This window comes from Pieris napi, chromosome 4, assembly GCF_905475465.1.
Source record: "Pieris napi chromosome 4, ilPieNapi1.2, whole genome shotgun sequence".
NCBI classification, from domain to species: domain Eukaryota; kingdom Metazoa; phylum Arthropoda; class Insecta; order Lepidoptera; family Pieridae; genus Pieris; species Pieris napi.
Genome location: NC_062237.1, coordinates 11,931,689 through 11,945,942, shown reverse-complemented (window position 1 = coordinate 11,945,942; position 14,254 = coordinate 11,931,689). Strand labels below are relative to the sequence as shown.

Below are 14,254 nucleotides of genomic sequence, written 5' to 3'. Positions count from 1 at the left end.
GCCCAAGTCTCTACACCAAATGGAATAAAATCGAAGTTGGAGGAAAGACTCTTATATTTGAGCTATTTATTATTTTCCGCCTGGGAGGTGAGACGGGGCAAACGTTTATAAACTTATTAAAAGTTTGATATATTAATTATTTATTTATGTAGTTATTAAGCTTACGACTTCACACACATTACTAAATCTACAAATTATTTTACAAAATCATACATCTAAAATGTGTGACAATTAAAGTAAACATAAGTTTCCCAAAACAAACAGAAATTAAAACGTATACAAGATAATACAAGCACACAATAAAATATAATAAAATTATAGAATTTTTTTGGAGCTTAAAGCAGAAAAAAAAGAAAAATCATCAGCAAAACAGCGAATTAGGTTCGAGAAAGGCACCCCACAATGCTATCTCTAAAACCGATCAGCCCACTACCGAATATATCCAGCTCCGGATAAGCTGTGTTCAATCCTATATATAATTTATTGAATTTTTTTGATGAATATTATTTAGCTATGAGGCTTTTAATACAGTTATGGATTAACAATTTAGGCTTATACGTAACAATCTACATAATACGATAGAAATAACATTAATTTTTACGTTTAACACTAGTTAGTCGAAGTGTTTAAATAAAAAAAACATAGTTTATTATTACTTATTAAAAAAGCCCTTCGGCTTTTATATAGATAATTCTTATTATTAATAATATCACAATACCACGTAACTTGACAGTGTGTATGAAATCTTATCTGTACGTATATCTCTAACTTCAATATTATTTAATGAATGAGAAATAGTTTTAATATAATACTGGAGACTAAATCTACTTAACTTACTTACTAAACATAATAATTATTGTTGCATATTTTTAATATACGCTAAATTAACCACCAAAAACATGTATTTATGGTACAAAAAAATTAGGGATATTTAAAAAAAATGGCAAATCAATTCGACAGAAATTACAATGTTGGATGTAATTTCTTTTTTCATTTAAGAAAGTTCGAGTACAGATCTAAAATCCACTCTAAACTTTCCTATAAAAGAGCTAAAAGTCAAATTTATTTTAACGCCATCTAGTGGCACACAACGGAACTTTTATATTATGAACACGCGGTAAGTCCTGTGCCCAAACAGGCGGCATAGGCGATCGCATGTGGAATGTAGTTCTGCTCATAATTCCCGCTGAACAGATGAGACCAAGGTCCGGTTGCAAACACAGCTACGTCTTCTCCACCATGCGTCTCCCGTACTATTGGTACAAGGGCGGGGTACGTGTAGTTTAGGCTAGCTGTAATATTAAAACATCATTAAATTGCTATATCTGGTAACAAATAACTGTTACAAGCGCGTGAGTAAAAAAAAATCATTTAATCACATAGGTAACATAATGTACACTTATGACTTGTCAGTAAAGAAATACATATTAATGCTTCTAATTTTACATTTACTGCCAGTTCTCAAATCAAGGGGGTAGAACGGGAGAGAAGAACTGGCAAAAAACTCTCCGCCACTCTTTTTAATCGCCATTTTTTCGTTTTACAAAATGTTTGTAAGGAGCTGCAACCATTATACCCAGTGACATTTTAAGTACTTAATTAATAATAATAACATAAATTAAAAACAAAGATTTGTCCTCTATGAGTGTTTAGTACAAAGAAAAATGTATTACCTCGACAACTATATTTTACAAGTCTTAATATATCAAGACCGTGAAGGCTATAGCAAAAGTAAATTAATATTATTATTTATTAACACTGCGTTGCATTAACATAATAAAAATTGAACATAATTTATGAAAAGGAGGGCAACTGACGGCCTTATCGCTTTCGAGCGATCTCTTCCAGGCTACCACTGTAAAAAAATGTATTAAATTAGATAAGGTAAGCAAGAAGTGCAAAAGTTATTAAGACAAAACTAAACTAAAAAAGGATACATGAAAAATAAAAAGTGCACATGAATCACGATAATTTTAGATCAGCCTCACGTCAGTTAGTAGTTAGTACGTAAGTTAGGAATACGATGTGGACAGGTAATGCTTGTACAGTAGAATATCATTGGAATTACTTACACACATCGTCTAACATAAGATTGGCTCTTCTGAAATCTTGGTGCGGCCTGTACCCTGGTCCATTTGCGTAACTCAATGTTGTGTAGGGGAGTTCATCAGACGCGTTGATCTGAAAATAACATAGTATGACAAATTTTTAATACTTATGCCGTACAGTGGTTTGGGCGTATAGGATAAAATAACTATCTACTCGTGGAAAAAAAATAAAGTCGTGGTAGTATTTCCATGAATTTTGTACAGTCCGTACACTGTAACTATAATAAGGATTGCGACGTTTTTGTATGGAGTTCGATGTAGTTTTCCTAATTCTGATGTAGACAATTTGCGATTTGTTTATATGTATATCTTTAAAGTATTGAGAAAATCAGCATGTCTTTAACCCAACAAATTGCGTGTTTTCGACACACAAGGCTGATTACTACATGCCTATTGTAGAAAACAAATGACCGCGAAACAAGATAAGGTACACACGATACGACACATAAAAATAAGATCAAAGACGAAATCAATTAATGCTAAGCCACGCAAAAAAACTGAAGTGGAAGCGGGCGGGTCATGTAGCGAGCTTCACAGATTACAGGTGGACGAAAGCATTAACTACATGGAGACAAACGATAGAGAGGCCCACTAGACAAACGATAGAGAGGCAGACCCGGCTCGATGGGATGATCATCAAATAAATCGCGGGTCCTCAATGGATCCAAATAGCTCGGGATAGAGAAAGATAGAAAGCCTTGGAGAAGGCCTTTTTAAAAATTAAAAAAAATGGAAAATGGAATGTGTTTTTTAAAATATAATAAAATATGTTTATTATGGAATATAAGATACAGGTATCACTTATTCCACGTCACTAAATTTGAATAGGTAGACATCCCTACTCATCAGCAAAGAAGACAGAGAAAAACTCTCGGTTCTCTTTTAAAATAGCAAATGTCAGACAACACTTATTTTAAAACAAATATCGCAAATTAAATAGAAGTAGCCTGTCTAGCACTAGTCCCTTTTATCAATTAGATAATCGTTAACTTTATAGTAAGCCTTTTTACACAGCTTTTCTTTAATACATTTCTTAAATTTATTAAAGGCAGAGATAAAAGAGCCTCTGGGATTTTACAAAAAAGAATTACTAACTTTAGATAGTCTAGTACGGGGAAATTGCAGCCTGCGTTTGTTCCGAGTATTATATATATTAACATTGTGCGTATGTTACATTCTAGTAAACTTATCACTATTTTTGTATACATACATAATATTTTCATAAATATATTGCGAGGGAAAGTATATTAATTTCCTTGAATTTATCTCTCAGAGATTCCCTACATATTAAATTATCGATAGATTAATAGCTAAAGCACGCTTTAGGACACTAAAAGCTCCATTTGTCCATCAAATTCAAACGCTCATTACTATATATACTATATATACCATTGCCGCACAATACGAATAATCACATAAAGAGTTCGTCATACCTTAGTTCCAAATCCCAAAATATCAGATCCTCTTTCACTATAACCACTATACGTCATTGTATGACTATGGTCCGAAGTTACAACGACAAGGGTATCTTCAGTGTTAACAAGTCGGAGAGCTGCTTCCACGGCCTTTGCGAACTCTGCTGTCTCATCTAGAGCCTTCCGGGCCTTGGTCTCGTGATGGGCGGTGTCGATTCTTCCACCTAAATTGAATTTGGAATGAATTTTATGTTTGCTCAAGTGTTAGAACACTTTAAAAATATCTATTTGGGTTATGATATTAGATTCGGAGTACAAAATTTTGACGCAAACATATTACTTAGAAATTATAGAAGCATTGGGAAATATTTGGCATACAAACACATTAAATTAAGTTTATGTATAATGTCAAAGGATTACCCTCTGACTTGCAGTGTGAATATAATGTGGAAACATATTTGTTATGAAAAATGTTTTTATAATTCTTTAGTATTATTAATCGTAATGAATTATTGTATTTGTATGCCAAATATTGGAATATCACAGTATAATCATTTGACATTACATTACAAGTTTGGACTGGTGACGTGTTTACAATTAACATTTACATGTATTTTAAAATATTAATATTAATTTTATCAACCGTTTACTTTAGCTCAGCCTTGCGATTCTGTAACTCACTTTTCGAACTATCATTGCGGCAAAAAATAAACTACAAGCTCCCTCCTTATCAAAATGCCAAATGGTAAAATGACTGCTTTACTACTGATTTTAGCGCGACCGCCGCTGCGAAATCCGCAGTGAGAGTTCGAAAAGTGAGTTACAGAATCGCAAGGCAGGATCGATTAATGACTGTCGACGCCCTATGCCCCATCTAGGGGTTATAGAACATAAATTTAAGTAAGTCAATACTAATTACAATACAAACCTTCAACAAAAAGGAAATATCCATTTGAATTTCTGGATAAAATTTCAATCGCCTTCCGCGTCATGTCACTTAAACTTGGATCATCTTCATCAGCCTCTAAGTGATATGGCATGTGATCATACGAAAATAATCCTAACACACTATTGTACTTTTTATCAAGATTTAACAGATCTTTTTTGTTGTAAACATATTTGGGAGTTTGTCCCAAAGTTTCTTTGCTTAAAAGCCATTCTCGAATGAGATTATTTTTGTCTCGTCTGTATCCGGCTGGTTTGCCTCTTGAATCTTTTTCAGAGCGAGGAAGGAAGTTCTTTCTTCCGCCTCCTAAAACAACCTGAAATTATGTTAATAATATTTCATTTTTGAGTATATAATGTGTGATACAGGAAGAAAGCTTTACACGCATCCTAGCGGACTGTAAACTTTTAAATATTTTTACGTACACGAACTCTCTAGCGATCACGTGTAAAAGAATACTCAATTTTATTTATTACAGTTCATTGAACTGTAAAATCCAGTTCGGTGGGATAATATATCCATTTTCTTCTCTTCGAAAATAGATGAGTGGTACATCACAAATTGAAAAGCCTAAGATTTTTTTCCCTAAAATGTTTCTGGGATTCTTTTTGGCTAGCATTTTTAAAAAAATATTAAATATCAAGAGATGCTAATTGTTTTTAGAGTCGAATAATTGTTATCTACGACTTAATCATTTGAAACAGGAAACATACATCAATGCGACTGCCCACGCCGCCTCTCACCAGCTGACTGGCAATGTCGTCACACCGAAGGCCGTGCTTCGGTAAATCAGTATCCGCTTCCCACTTCCGGTCCGCTGAATGCGCGTACGCAGCTGCCGGTGTCGCATGTGTCACGCGTGTTGTTGTCACTATCCCTGAAGTACGGAACGTTTTATGTTATAGATATAGAAATTACTAGATGGAAATACCTAAAAGTCAATTGTTATATTAATTTAAATGTACAAAATATAAGACGTAATTTGTTACGTAGTTAGCGCATTATAAATGGTCTCTATCCTGTGGTTGCGGGCGTTTTAGCGCCAGCCTTGGTGCGTTATTCGAATGTTCGCAAAAACTATTTGCCTACAGTAATGGTATCGTGAGAAATTCTATCGTCTACAATATAAAAATTAACATGTGCCAGGCACATGGCTGACCCAGACTAATGCAAGGAGATCAAGATCCTAGACTATTGACGCCACATAATTATTATAATTACATATTACAAATATTTATGCAGACTAAGGAGACAGTAGAATTTTTGTAAAGTCGCTTAGTTTCCCCAAATATGTCTTTAGTGGACTCTAATGCAATGACAGCGCACGACGGTGGCGTGATATATTTTTTTTTTTTAAATCTCATGTGACATGTATGTTTTTAATGAGAATCTTCTTTAAATGACGGCTCATTGGTCTAGTGGTTAGTATCACTGACTGCGAATCCATGGGTCCCGGGTTCGATCCCCGGCTGAGACATACATCGATGTGATGAGCATTTGGTGTTGTGCTTAGGGTGTTTAAATATGTATTTATATGTCTATCTTAATATGTATGTATATCCGTTGCCTAGTACCCATAACACAAGCTTCACCAGCTTAGCATGGGACTAGGTCAATTGGTGTGAATTGTCCAAAAAAAAAAAAATATATAAAACGTAAATGTAATATATAACTCTAGCATACATTAGTCTGTTTTTTGTCTTGCATCCTTATTTAAAGCAGAAAAACACATGTAATTATGTGTATCAAGCGAAACTATCACAAACAATGGTAAAATAGGTTTAGTACAGAGATACTTTTTGCACTAAAAATACCAATCTCATTGTAATGCTTAGTTGATTAATTAATTTGTATAAAGGAAACGTTTCACTGGAACTAATATTTAATGGCCAGTCTTGACCGAGTTTTCTTTCGATTAATATTTTAGTGTCAAGGCGCAGTGCTAGGAAAATGAAAATTATAAAATTGTATTGATGCGCTATGCTGAAATAAATTTATGTATTTCGCGACCAACAAAATATTAATGTATTTAAATTTTCTTAATTATTTTTTTTATTCACATTTATATATTAACAAAAGTATACTGTATTACTCTGTACATACAGTATTTTGTATTATTAAGATATTAATAAAACCTAACCATAACAAATAAATATACAATATTTACAATTTTCTTTACCTACCTAGTAATAATAAAAATAATTAAAAATTAATAAAAAGAAAATTAAAACAAATTTTAAAAGTTTGGCCCCTATGGCAGTGTACCTTTATCGCTGACAGTATTTCCTCGCTGTATTGAGATAGGGTCACCGGTACTAACTACCAGGCGTTAACTTAAATATTTGATTAGCGCCTGTGCACTTGAGCCCAAAGAGAACAAAATCGAAATTGGAGGAAAGATTCTTATATTTGGGCCGTTTATTATTTATGAATAAATTATTAGGGACAACGGGCGGGCGGGTATTTATTTGGTATCAAAAATCTACAGCATTATTACACCTTACATGTGAAACTTATAGCCAATTACAGATTTTTACTAAATACATAATAAAAGATTAAGTTTTATTTCTTTTACCGTTTTTGGCCCCCACAGTTACTCACAGATTTTTTTTTATTGAGAAAAAGCTTGCCAACGCTTGACACACTGAGACATTGGTAAAAACAAACACAAAATACAATTTCTAATGTGACAAGCACTTATAGGCAAACATGACATACATATAAAGATCATATATTATTAAACAAAACAAACATTACAAATAAAACAAAACAATTACGTCTTATCAAAGAAAAAAATCTAATTACAAAAACCTATACAAAAATGCATTTTATACTGTGAGGGGAGCAACTATGTATATCCAGACCTAGCTCGTTTATAAGAATGCTTAATCTGGAAATCGGTGAGCTTTGACCAAAACGCGTTCTACGAAAACAGATACAGTCTTAAAACATCGCTTCGTTTAGGATAATGTTTAAACTCTGTATGGATAATATAGTATGTTTCTGGTATTTTCGGACAGTTTTCATTATAACGAGTCTGGCATTTAGATACATGAGGGTAGTGTAACGGCTTCTTTTGTAAGGTGCGTTTAAACGCACTGTTCGGTTGACTATTTCAGTTGATGTTTCTTGTGTATTACCTGTAGCTTTTCCAGACTTCTGCGCCCAGTCCACCAACCCAGTAACAGTGTTCGCTGTATCGCGTTGTCCTTCGCAGTCTCCGCGCTTGACAGCCCCACTGAGCCCCACCGTCCCACTGTTCGCCTTCACACCAGTGAGGTAGGCTGTGCCGCTGCAAGCAGAGTCGGCTACATTGCTGTCTACGCAGTATGTCTGAAAAATAACATTATAGTCTTAGAAGGAAGAAAGGAAGAAAATCATTTTTTAAACCTTAAAATTTAATTAGCAAATTCATAAAATTTTGATGATTATGATTTTAATTTGGGTTTTACCTCAAGAGAAAGTTACTATGGTATTCACCACTATCACATAATATTAAATTACTATTGCTTAATAACTAGGAAAACAAGACATTTTGAAATGAGACAGCGATGATTTTCAGTTCACCTTGGTTTTGTAAAATATGTCAGTGGGTTCATGATACATTTATAAAAGCTTGCCAACGCTTGGGACATATATAGGCAAACATAACATACACGACGAGATAATAATAAGACATTAAACAAAACAATTAAACTACAAAAACTAAACAAAAATCGATTTTAAAGTGTGAGTAACTATGGATATTCAGAACCAGCTCGTTTATCAGAATGCTCAATAAAAGTGCGCTAGCTTCGTTTCGTATGTTGGCAACTTTTTTTCGCGATGCCTCTGGAGAAAAATAGCTATGTATGATATAATACATATGAAGTCGTATATGTAAATTTATTTCTTTATGCGCTGGTTAATTGTTCTATTATCTACAAGGAATTTAATTTAATAAAATATTATACAAATGTTTGGTAATAAAATCTTACAAGTAAATTTAAATAATTCTATATTCAGTGATGTATAAAGCTTCTTTACCTTCGACAATCCGGTATGAGAGAACGATTCAAAACTTAATTTGACCTCTTCTCCTGTATATCCATACTTTCGTCCCAAATAGACCCTGGTGGCTGCCAGTGTGGTGATACTCATACCATCACCCAGAAATAGTATAACGTTCTTCGCTACTTTTGTGTTTTGTGGCTTATTCAGCTGAAATTATTAAGTGAGTTGTAATTATTATATTACTTCAACAAAAAAGAAACATCCGTAGAATTTTACGTATAGTTTCTAGTTTCAGGGTGGGGTATATTTTTGATATAATTTGGAACTAATTATCACATAATTTTCGCACATGTCTGTACGTGATTCGAAAGCGTTTATTTTACAATGGCCAAGTGTTAGACGTGATACAGTTTTTATTTTTAAATATTGTGTTAATAATCGTGACTTATACAAAATTACCTTGTAAGAAAAAAGTTTTTTTACAACAAATATGTAGTTTCTTACTGCTAGAGCAGTAAAGCGGTAAAATCATTTATTTATTTTATAAAGGCACACTAACGAAACACACACACACAGAACACACGACTTACAAAAACACAATACATGCATGTGCATCAATGACAAGTGTGCACATTACAGTGAAACATAACAATGATAAAAGAGAAAATAAATTATACAATAAAAATTAAAGACAATAAACTAGATTATGAAATAAAAATATGCAATTTAATATATGTCTACTGTGCAATTGTTATTATTGGTGACGGCTGCAGCATCTTACGCCTGAAGACATGGAGACTGTCATAAAATGGATCTGCTTCGCATTCAAAGCATCGTTTATTGCAGATAGAGATCTGTTTTGAGGAGTATTACAAGAGACGTTGGTCCTCATTGCCCTAACGTGAAGGGCTGATGTGTTTTTTGTGTCCTTTTTAAAGTGGAAATTCACTTGACTGAGAAGATTTGGTAATTGTACCAAGTTATTTAATTATTGTAAACAAAGATGTCAATTAGACGGCGCCTATCGCGGAGTGATCACAAATAAAATAGCATTAAATCATAGCATATAGTTATACATAGATATGTAAAGAGCTGTAAACTGGCATGAGGGTATCCCTGGATAGGCTACCCGACATGTTGTTCTAGCACAGATTGCAGCTGGAAAAATTCTGCCATAGAATTGACAAATATGTCACAAGCTCACCAGAGCTAAGTTTATGCAAATAAAGTGCCTTTTGACACTGCCCTCGACTACTTATCTGCCTGATCACGTGCCTGTTAGACTATTTGGGGGGGGGAATATATATATATAAAAATATATAAATACCTTTGCCCGCAAAGTCCATTGTGCTTGCTGTCTCCAGTGTTCTTTATTCTTTTCGTCAAATGTCCTTTTTGGTAAAGAATCTGTAATATGAATACTTTTGTTATACGATAAGGAGAGAAACACTACGAGACAGTCATAAAAGGCAGATAACGCAGCCCATGATCAACTATTTGGTTAGGGGATACGTTGCCGTCCTTGGAGTACGCTCCTTCTTAGATATATCTGAAGGACATATCTCCTAGGGTAGAACTTCACTAGGAGCAGATTACACAGTTCGCCAGGAATGCCTTGGGCTGTGAAACTTTTAAACAAAACCCTATTACGTCAAAGGAAAATGGGTAAGTATCGTCGTCTAATAACGATAGACACGTCTTAAAGTCTGCCTGTTCCTGTCTTGACACCGATAGGACGGATGTTAGTACTACTGGAATATCATAATGTCAGCCTTGCGATTCTGTAACTCACTTTTCGAACTCTCACAGCGGTATTCGCAGCGGCGGTCGCGCTCAAATCAGTCATGAAGCAGTCATTTTATGATTTGGCATTCTGATAAGCATTGAGCTTGTAGTATATTGCTGTGAGAGTTCGAAAAGTGAGTTACAGAATCGCAAGGCAGGGCTAGGACATTTAATATAATATTTCCTACTATTACATAATATTTCCTGTATATATTTGTAGTTGCCAAATTGAATTGTTTAAATTTTATTAACAGATAAGTTTCTCAAAGCAATATTTAAACAATGGTGCAAAAACATTTTGAATGAAGATATTGTTTTAAGTTGGCAAAATAAGTACCGTGATTGCACATGAACATAATATTGTCTTTTGACAGAAATAATATATAATTTAAACTAAAAATATATAATATTTCTAATGACATAAAATAATACCAACTTACATAGTAATAATAATAAGTTCATAAAATTACGCAATTAAAAGAATGTGAAATTTCCCCGTATAGACCAGTCAGTCAAGACAATTAATTAATAATAATTCCAAAAGTTTTCAAATTTTGATGTAAGGTCGGGAGTGGTATTAAAACAAACTATAAAATTTTGCAACCTGCTCTGCGGTCCGGAACATTGTTAAAAATAAGTTTTGGTCGTGAAAAAAATTCCAAAAGTTCTGCAAACTTGGGGAAGTTTTCGATATAATATTTCATATCACGTATAAAATTTGCAACCAACCTAAGTGTACGGAACATTTTTTGTTATTAAAAATTAATGTTTTTCTTTATTAAACTGAAGGAAAACGTTCCAAAAGTTCTGCAAATTTGACAGATATATCGAAAATAAAATAAATAACAAAAAATGTTCCGTACACTTAGGTTGGTTGCAAATTTTATACGTGATATGAAATATTATATCGAAAACTTCCCCAAGTTTGCAGAACTTTTGGAATTTTTTTCACGACCATACAGCAAAAATTAATTTAATTGCAATTTTAACAATGTTCCGGACTGCGGACAAGGTTGCAAAATGAGATTTATTGTCGTCCCAATGTACCATTCACTTGACCGAAGTTTGAAAACTTTTGGAATTATTATCAAATTTTCGATTTCGAATGTCTATAATGACTGGCCTAGTACTAGACTCTAAAGTTAGTAATTCTTTTTTGGGAAAAGGGATACTTTTCTTTAATAAAATCCCAGTCTCTTTTATCTCTGCCTTTTAATAAATTTAAGGAAAATATTAAAGAAAAGCTGTCTAAAAAAGGCTTACTATAAAGTTAAGGATTATCTAGTTGATAAAAGGGCCTCGGACTAGTGCTAGACAGGCTAATTCTAATTAATTTGCGATATATGTTTTAAAATAAGTGTTGTTTGATGATTTGCTATTTTAAAAGAGTACCGAGAGTTTTTTACGTCGGCTTTTTCTCTCGGCCTGCACCCTCTGTCTTCTTTGCCGATGAGTAGGGATGTCTACTTCAAATTAAATGACGTGGAATAAGTGATACTTGTATCTTATATTCCATAATAAACATATTTTTTTTGGACCATTGACAAAGTATCGATAGTATCATTTTGTCCACCACCGGAATAATCCCAAAACAGTTACACGAATCTATCAAATTGTTAGACCACCTGAAATCCATTTATCATCCTTCAAAAAGCACTAAAATATTAGGTAGGTACAGCAAGAATAACCCGCAAATTTCTACAAGATAACCTATAATAAACTGTATTCACTTGGCTCAGGCCTATGAATCGATCCAGAGTTAAAGTAAACAGTTAAGAAACATAATACTAATAATTAAAAATTGATAAATAGGAACGAAATTAAATGCTGGCAGTATTTCCTCGCTGTATTGTAAGTTACTTAGTTTTTATATACTAACAAGTGTACAAGTACAATATGTACACTGTACAGATTATATACTATTGCAGAGAATGCATTATTTGAAAGAAATATGAATACATTTTCTGTGTGGTATTAATTCATTAATCAAAATATATTATATAGCACAGAAGTGAAAAGTCAAAAACTTGCAAGTAAGTTGGCTTATAAGCCTGTCGTACGCTTTCTTTCTTTCTCTTTATAGCTAAGCCACGTATTAAAAATACCTTAAAACATCTAATACAGTACAGTTATCGTGTACATTATGTTTGATAATTAGACAATTAAGTATTAAAAATAACCGTGAGAATTCATTATGATACCTAGGTCGAGGTTAGCTTTCTACAGAATACCTTCACGATAATTTCGCAACATTACATGTTTCTAATCAGAGGAGCCTTGTCCTAAAGGGACAGTAAAATAATTAACCATAACAATGCCTTCGTTCTCTATTCAAATTACGATCCGTAAATGCTACGAGTCGTTAATAGTTTTTATGAGCGTACTTGACTTGTAAGTACAGTTTACAGTTGATAATTTGAATTTTTTCTCCGGTTCTTTGAAAAATACTCTTATTGAATAAAATGTTAATTGGTCACTTCGGTAATTTGAAGTTCAAGGAAAGTATCTTGCTCGCCAGCATGCGATAAATCCGGGCTTCCCTTCTCTCTATATATATGTTCATCATGTACAGGACTGTCAATTGTTCTATAAAATTTGTTGGACAATGATATACACATATATAGATATATACATACAAATATGTCATTATATATAATATACAATAAAAATGTGTGAATTGTTAATACATAATAATAATATACAAATAATAAATCACGATAATTCATCTAGCTCTTATTTACTTGTGTTCCCTTCGTGGTTATAGAAACGCTTGGTATTTTGAACTAATGCTAAATTTTAATTTTAAACTTTTTTATCCATTTCCTTTACACGAAATAGATAACAAATAACGTATGACGGTACTTAATTAATTTCAAAAACTAATTAACTACCGTCATACATTAAATTTAAATTAATGATACAGAATTCCAGCAAAATAGCAGCATTTGGATAGCACAGATACCCTTTTTGTATTCAACCAAGGTAGCCGGGAAAACAATGAATACATATGGAATATAGAAGTATGTTATAATAATTATAAAGAAGCGACAAGCGTTTATAACTTCAAAAAACACAGCTTACAAATTATTTTTTATTAACTAAGTCGCTTAGGGTCAAGAAAAGAGCGTATCAATTCGTAAAAGGCCGGCAACGCATCGAGCCCTCTGGCATGAAGAGTGTCCATGGGTGGGTAATATCATGTCAATCAATGTCCATCAATTCAAATCAAAATATTACTTAACATCAGGTGAGCCTCTTGCCCATATGCCCCGTGTTATATAAAAAAGACTCGTGATAATAATTATAATATTGAATAAAATATAGGAATAATAGCGTTATAATTTAGTTTATTTAATATTCATATCAAAAATATTAATTTAAAATTGTATAAAAATACTACCGTCCATTAATTAGACTTACTTTTCTCCGAAATACTTCTTGATTTTACACAATTAAAACTTAAAATAACCAAACACACACACAGATTCATTTTAAAAACAAAAACTGAATCACAGGTATTTATTATTATTATATTATTTTATATATCTTTATTTATATCTTAGCGGAGCAATGGTTGACATAACACTGACGACATTGATCTTTTCATATTCTCTTAATACCATTTTGGTAGAACAGAGACGTGCATGGAGTTGGTATTACGCAAATAAAATTATTTAAATATATTGAAGTAGTCTTATCATTATTAGAAGAAAATTTTCGAAACCTTGAATCACCATACCGGGTCGAATCGATTGGGGGAACACATCGGTTACTTTCTTCTTCTTCTTCTATTGTAGCCTGGTACAGTACAGTGTCTCCACTCTCCATACACATACCAAGAGTGAAGACAACCTGTCAACAAAGCATTTTACTTTATTAATTTACAGGTTACATACATAATATAAAACAAAACACTTAGATAATAAAAAGCCAAAACAGATTACAAAGACAAACAATATCTATGATACAGAAAACATAAGAGCCTGCGCCATGGGCGAAAAAAAAAA

General features: G+C 32.9%; 1 protein-coding gene across 1 annotated transcript; it reads right to left on the bottom strand.

The window, feature by feature from the left end:
- Positions 1–880: 880 nt before the first annotated feature.
- On the bottom strand, positions 881–13,824 carry LOC125049207 (membrane-bound alkaline phosphatase-like). The gene is made up of 9 exons (XM_047648356.1): positions 13,668–13,824; positions 9,790–9,869; positions 8,496–8,669; positions 7,610–7,802; positions 5,183–5,346; positions 4,452–4,785; positions 3,542–3,747; positions 2,073–2,181; positions 881–1,292 (listed from the first exon to the last, which is right to left on the bottom strand). The coding sequence occupies exons 1-9, from the start codon at positions 13,735–13,737 to the stop codon at positions 1,105–1,107; spliced, it is 1,518 nt and encodes a 505-aa protein (XP_047504312.1). The 5' UTR covers positions 13,738–13,824; the 3' UTR covers positions 881–1,104.
- Positions 13,825–14,254: the final 430 nt, after the last annotated feature.

What these genes read in the sequence shown, in the direction of transcription:
- LOC125049207 (XM_047648356.1), bottom strand. Translation starts at nt 13,737, where the DNA reads ATGAATCTGTGTGTGTGTTTGGTTATTTTAAGTTTTAATTGTGTAAAA. An exon ending in CTCATACCGGATTGTCGAAG is followed by an intron (nt 7,803 to 8,495) that starts GTAAAGAAGCTT and finishes GTTATTTTTCAG; the next exon opens with ACATACTGCGTAGACAGCAA. An exon ending in TTTTGGGATTTGGAACTAAG is followed by an intron (nt 2,182 to 3,541) that starts GTATGACGAACT and finishes TGTTATTTTCAG; the next exon opens with ATCAACGCGTCTGATGAACT.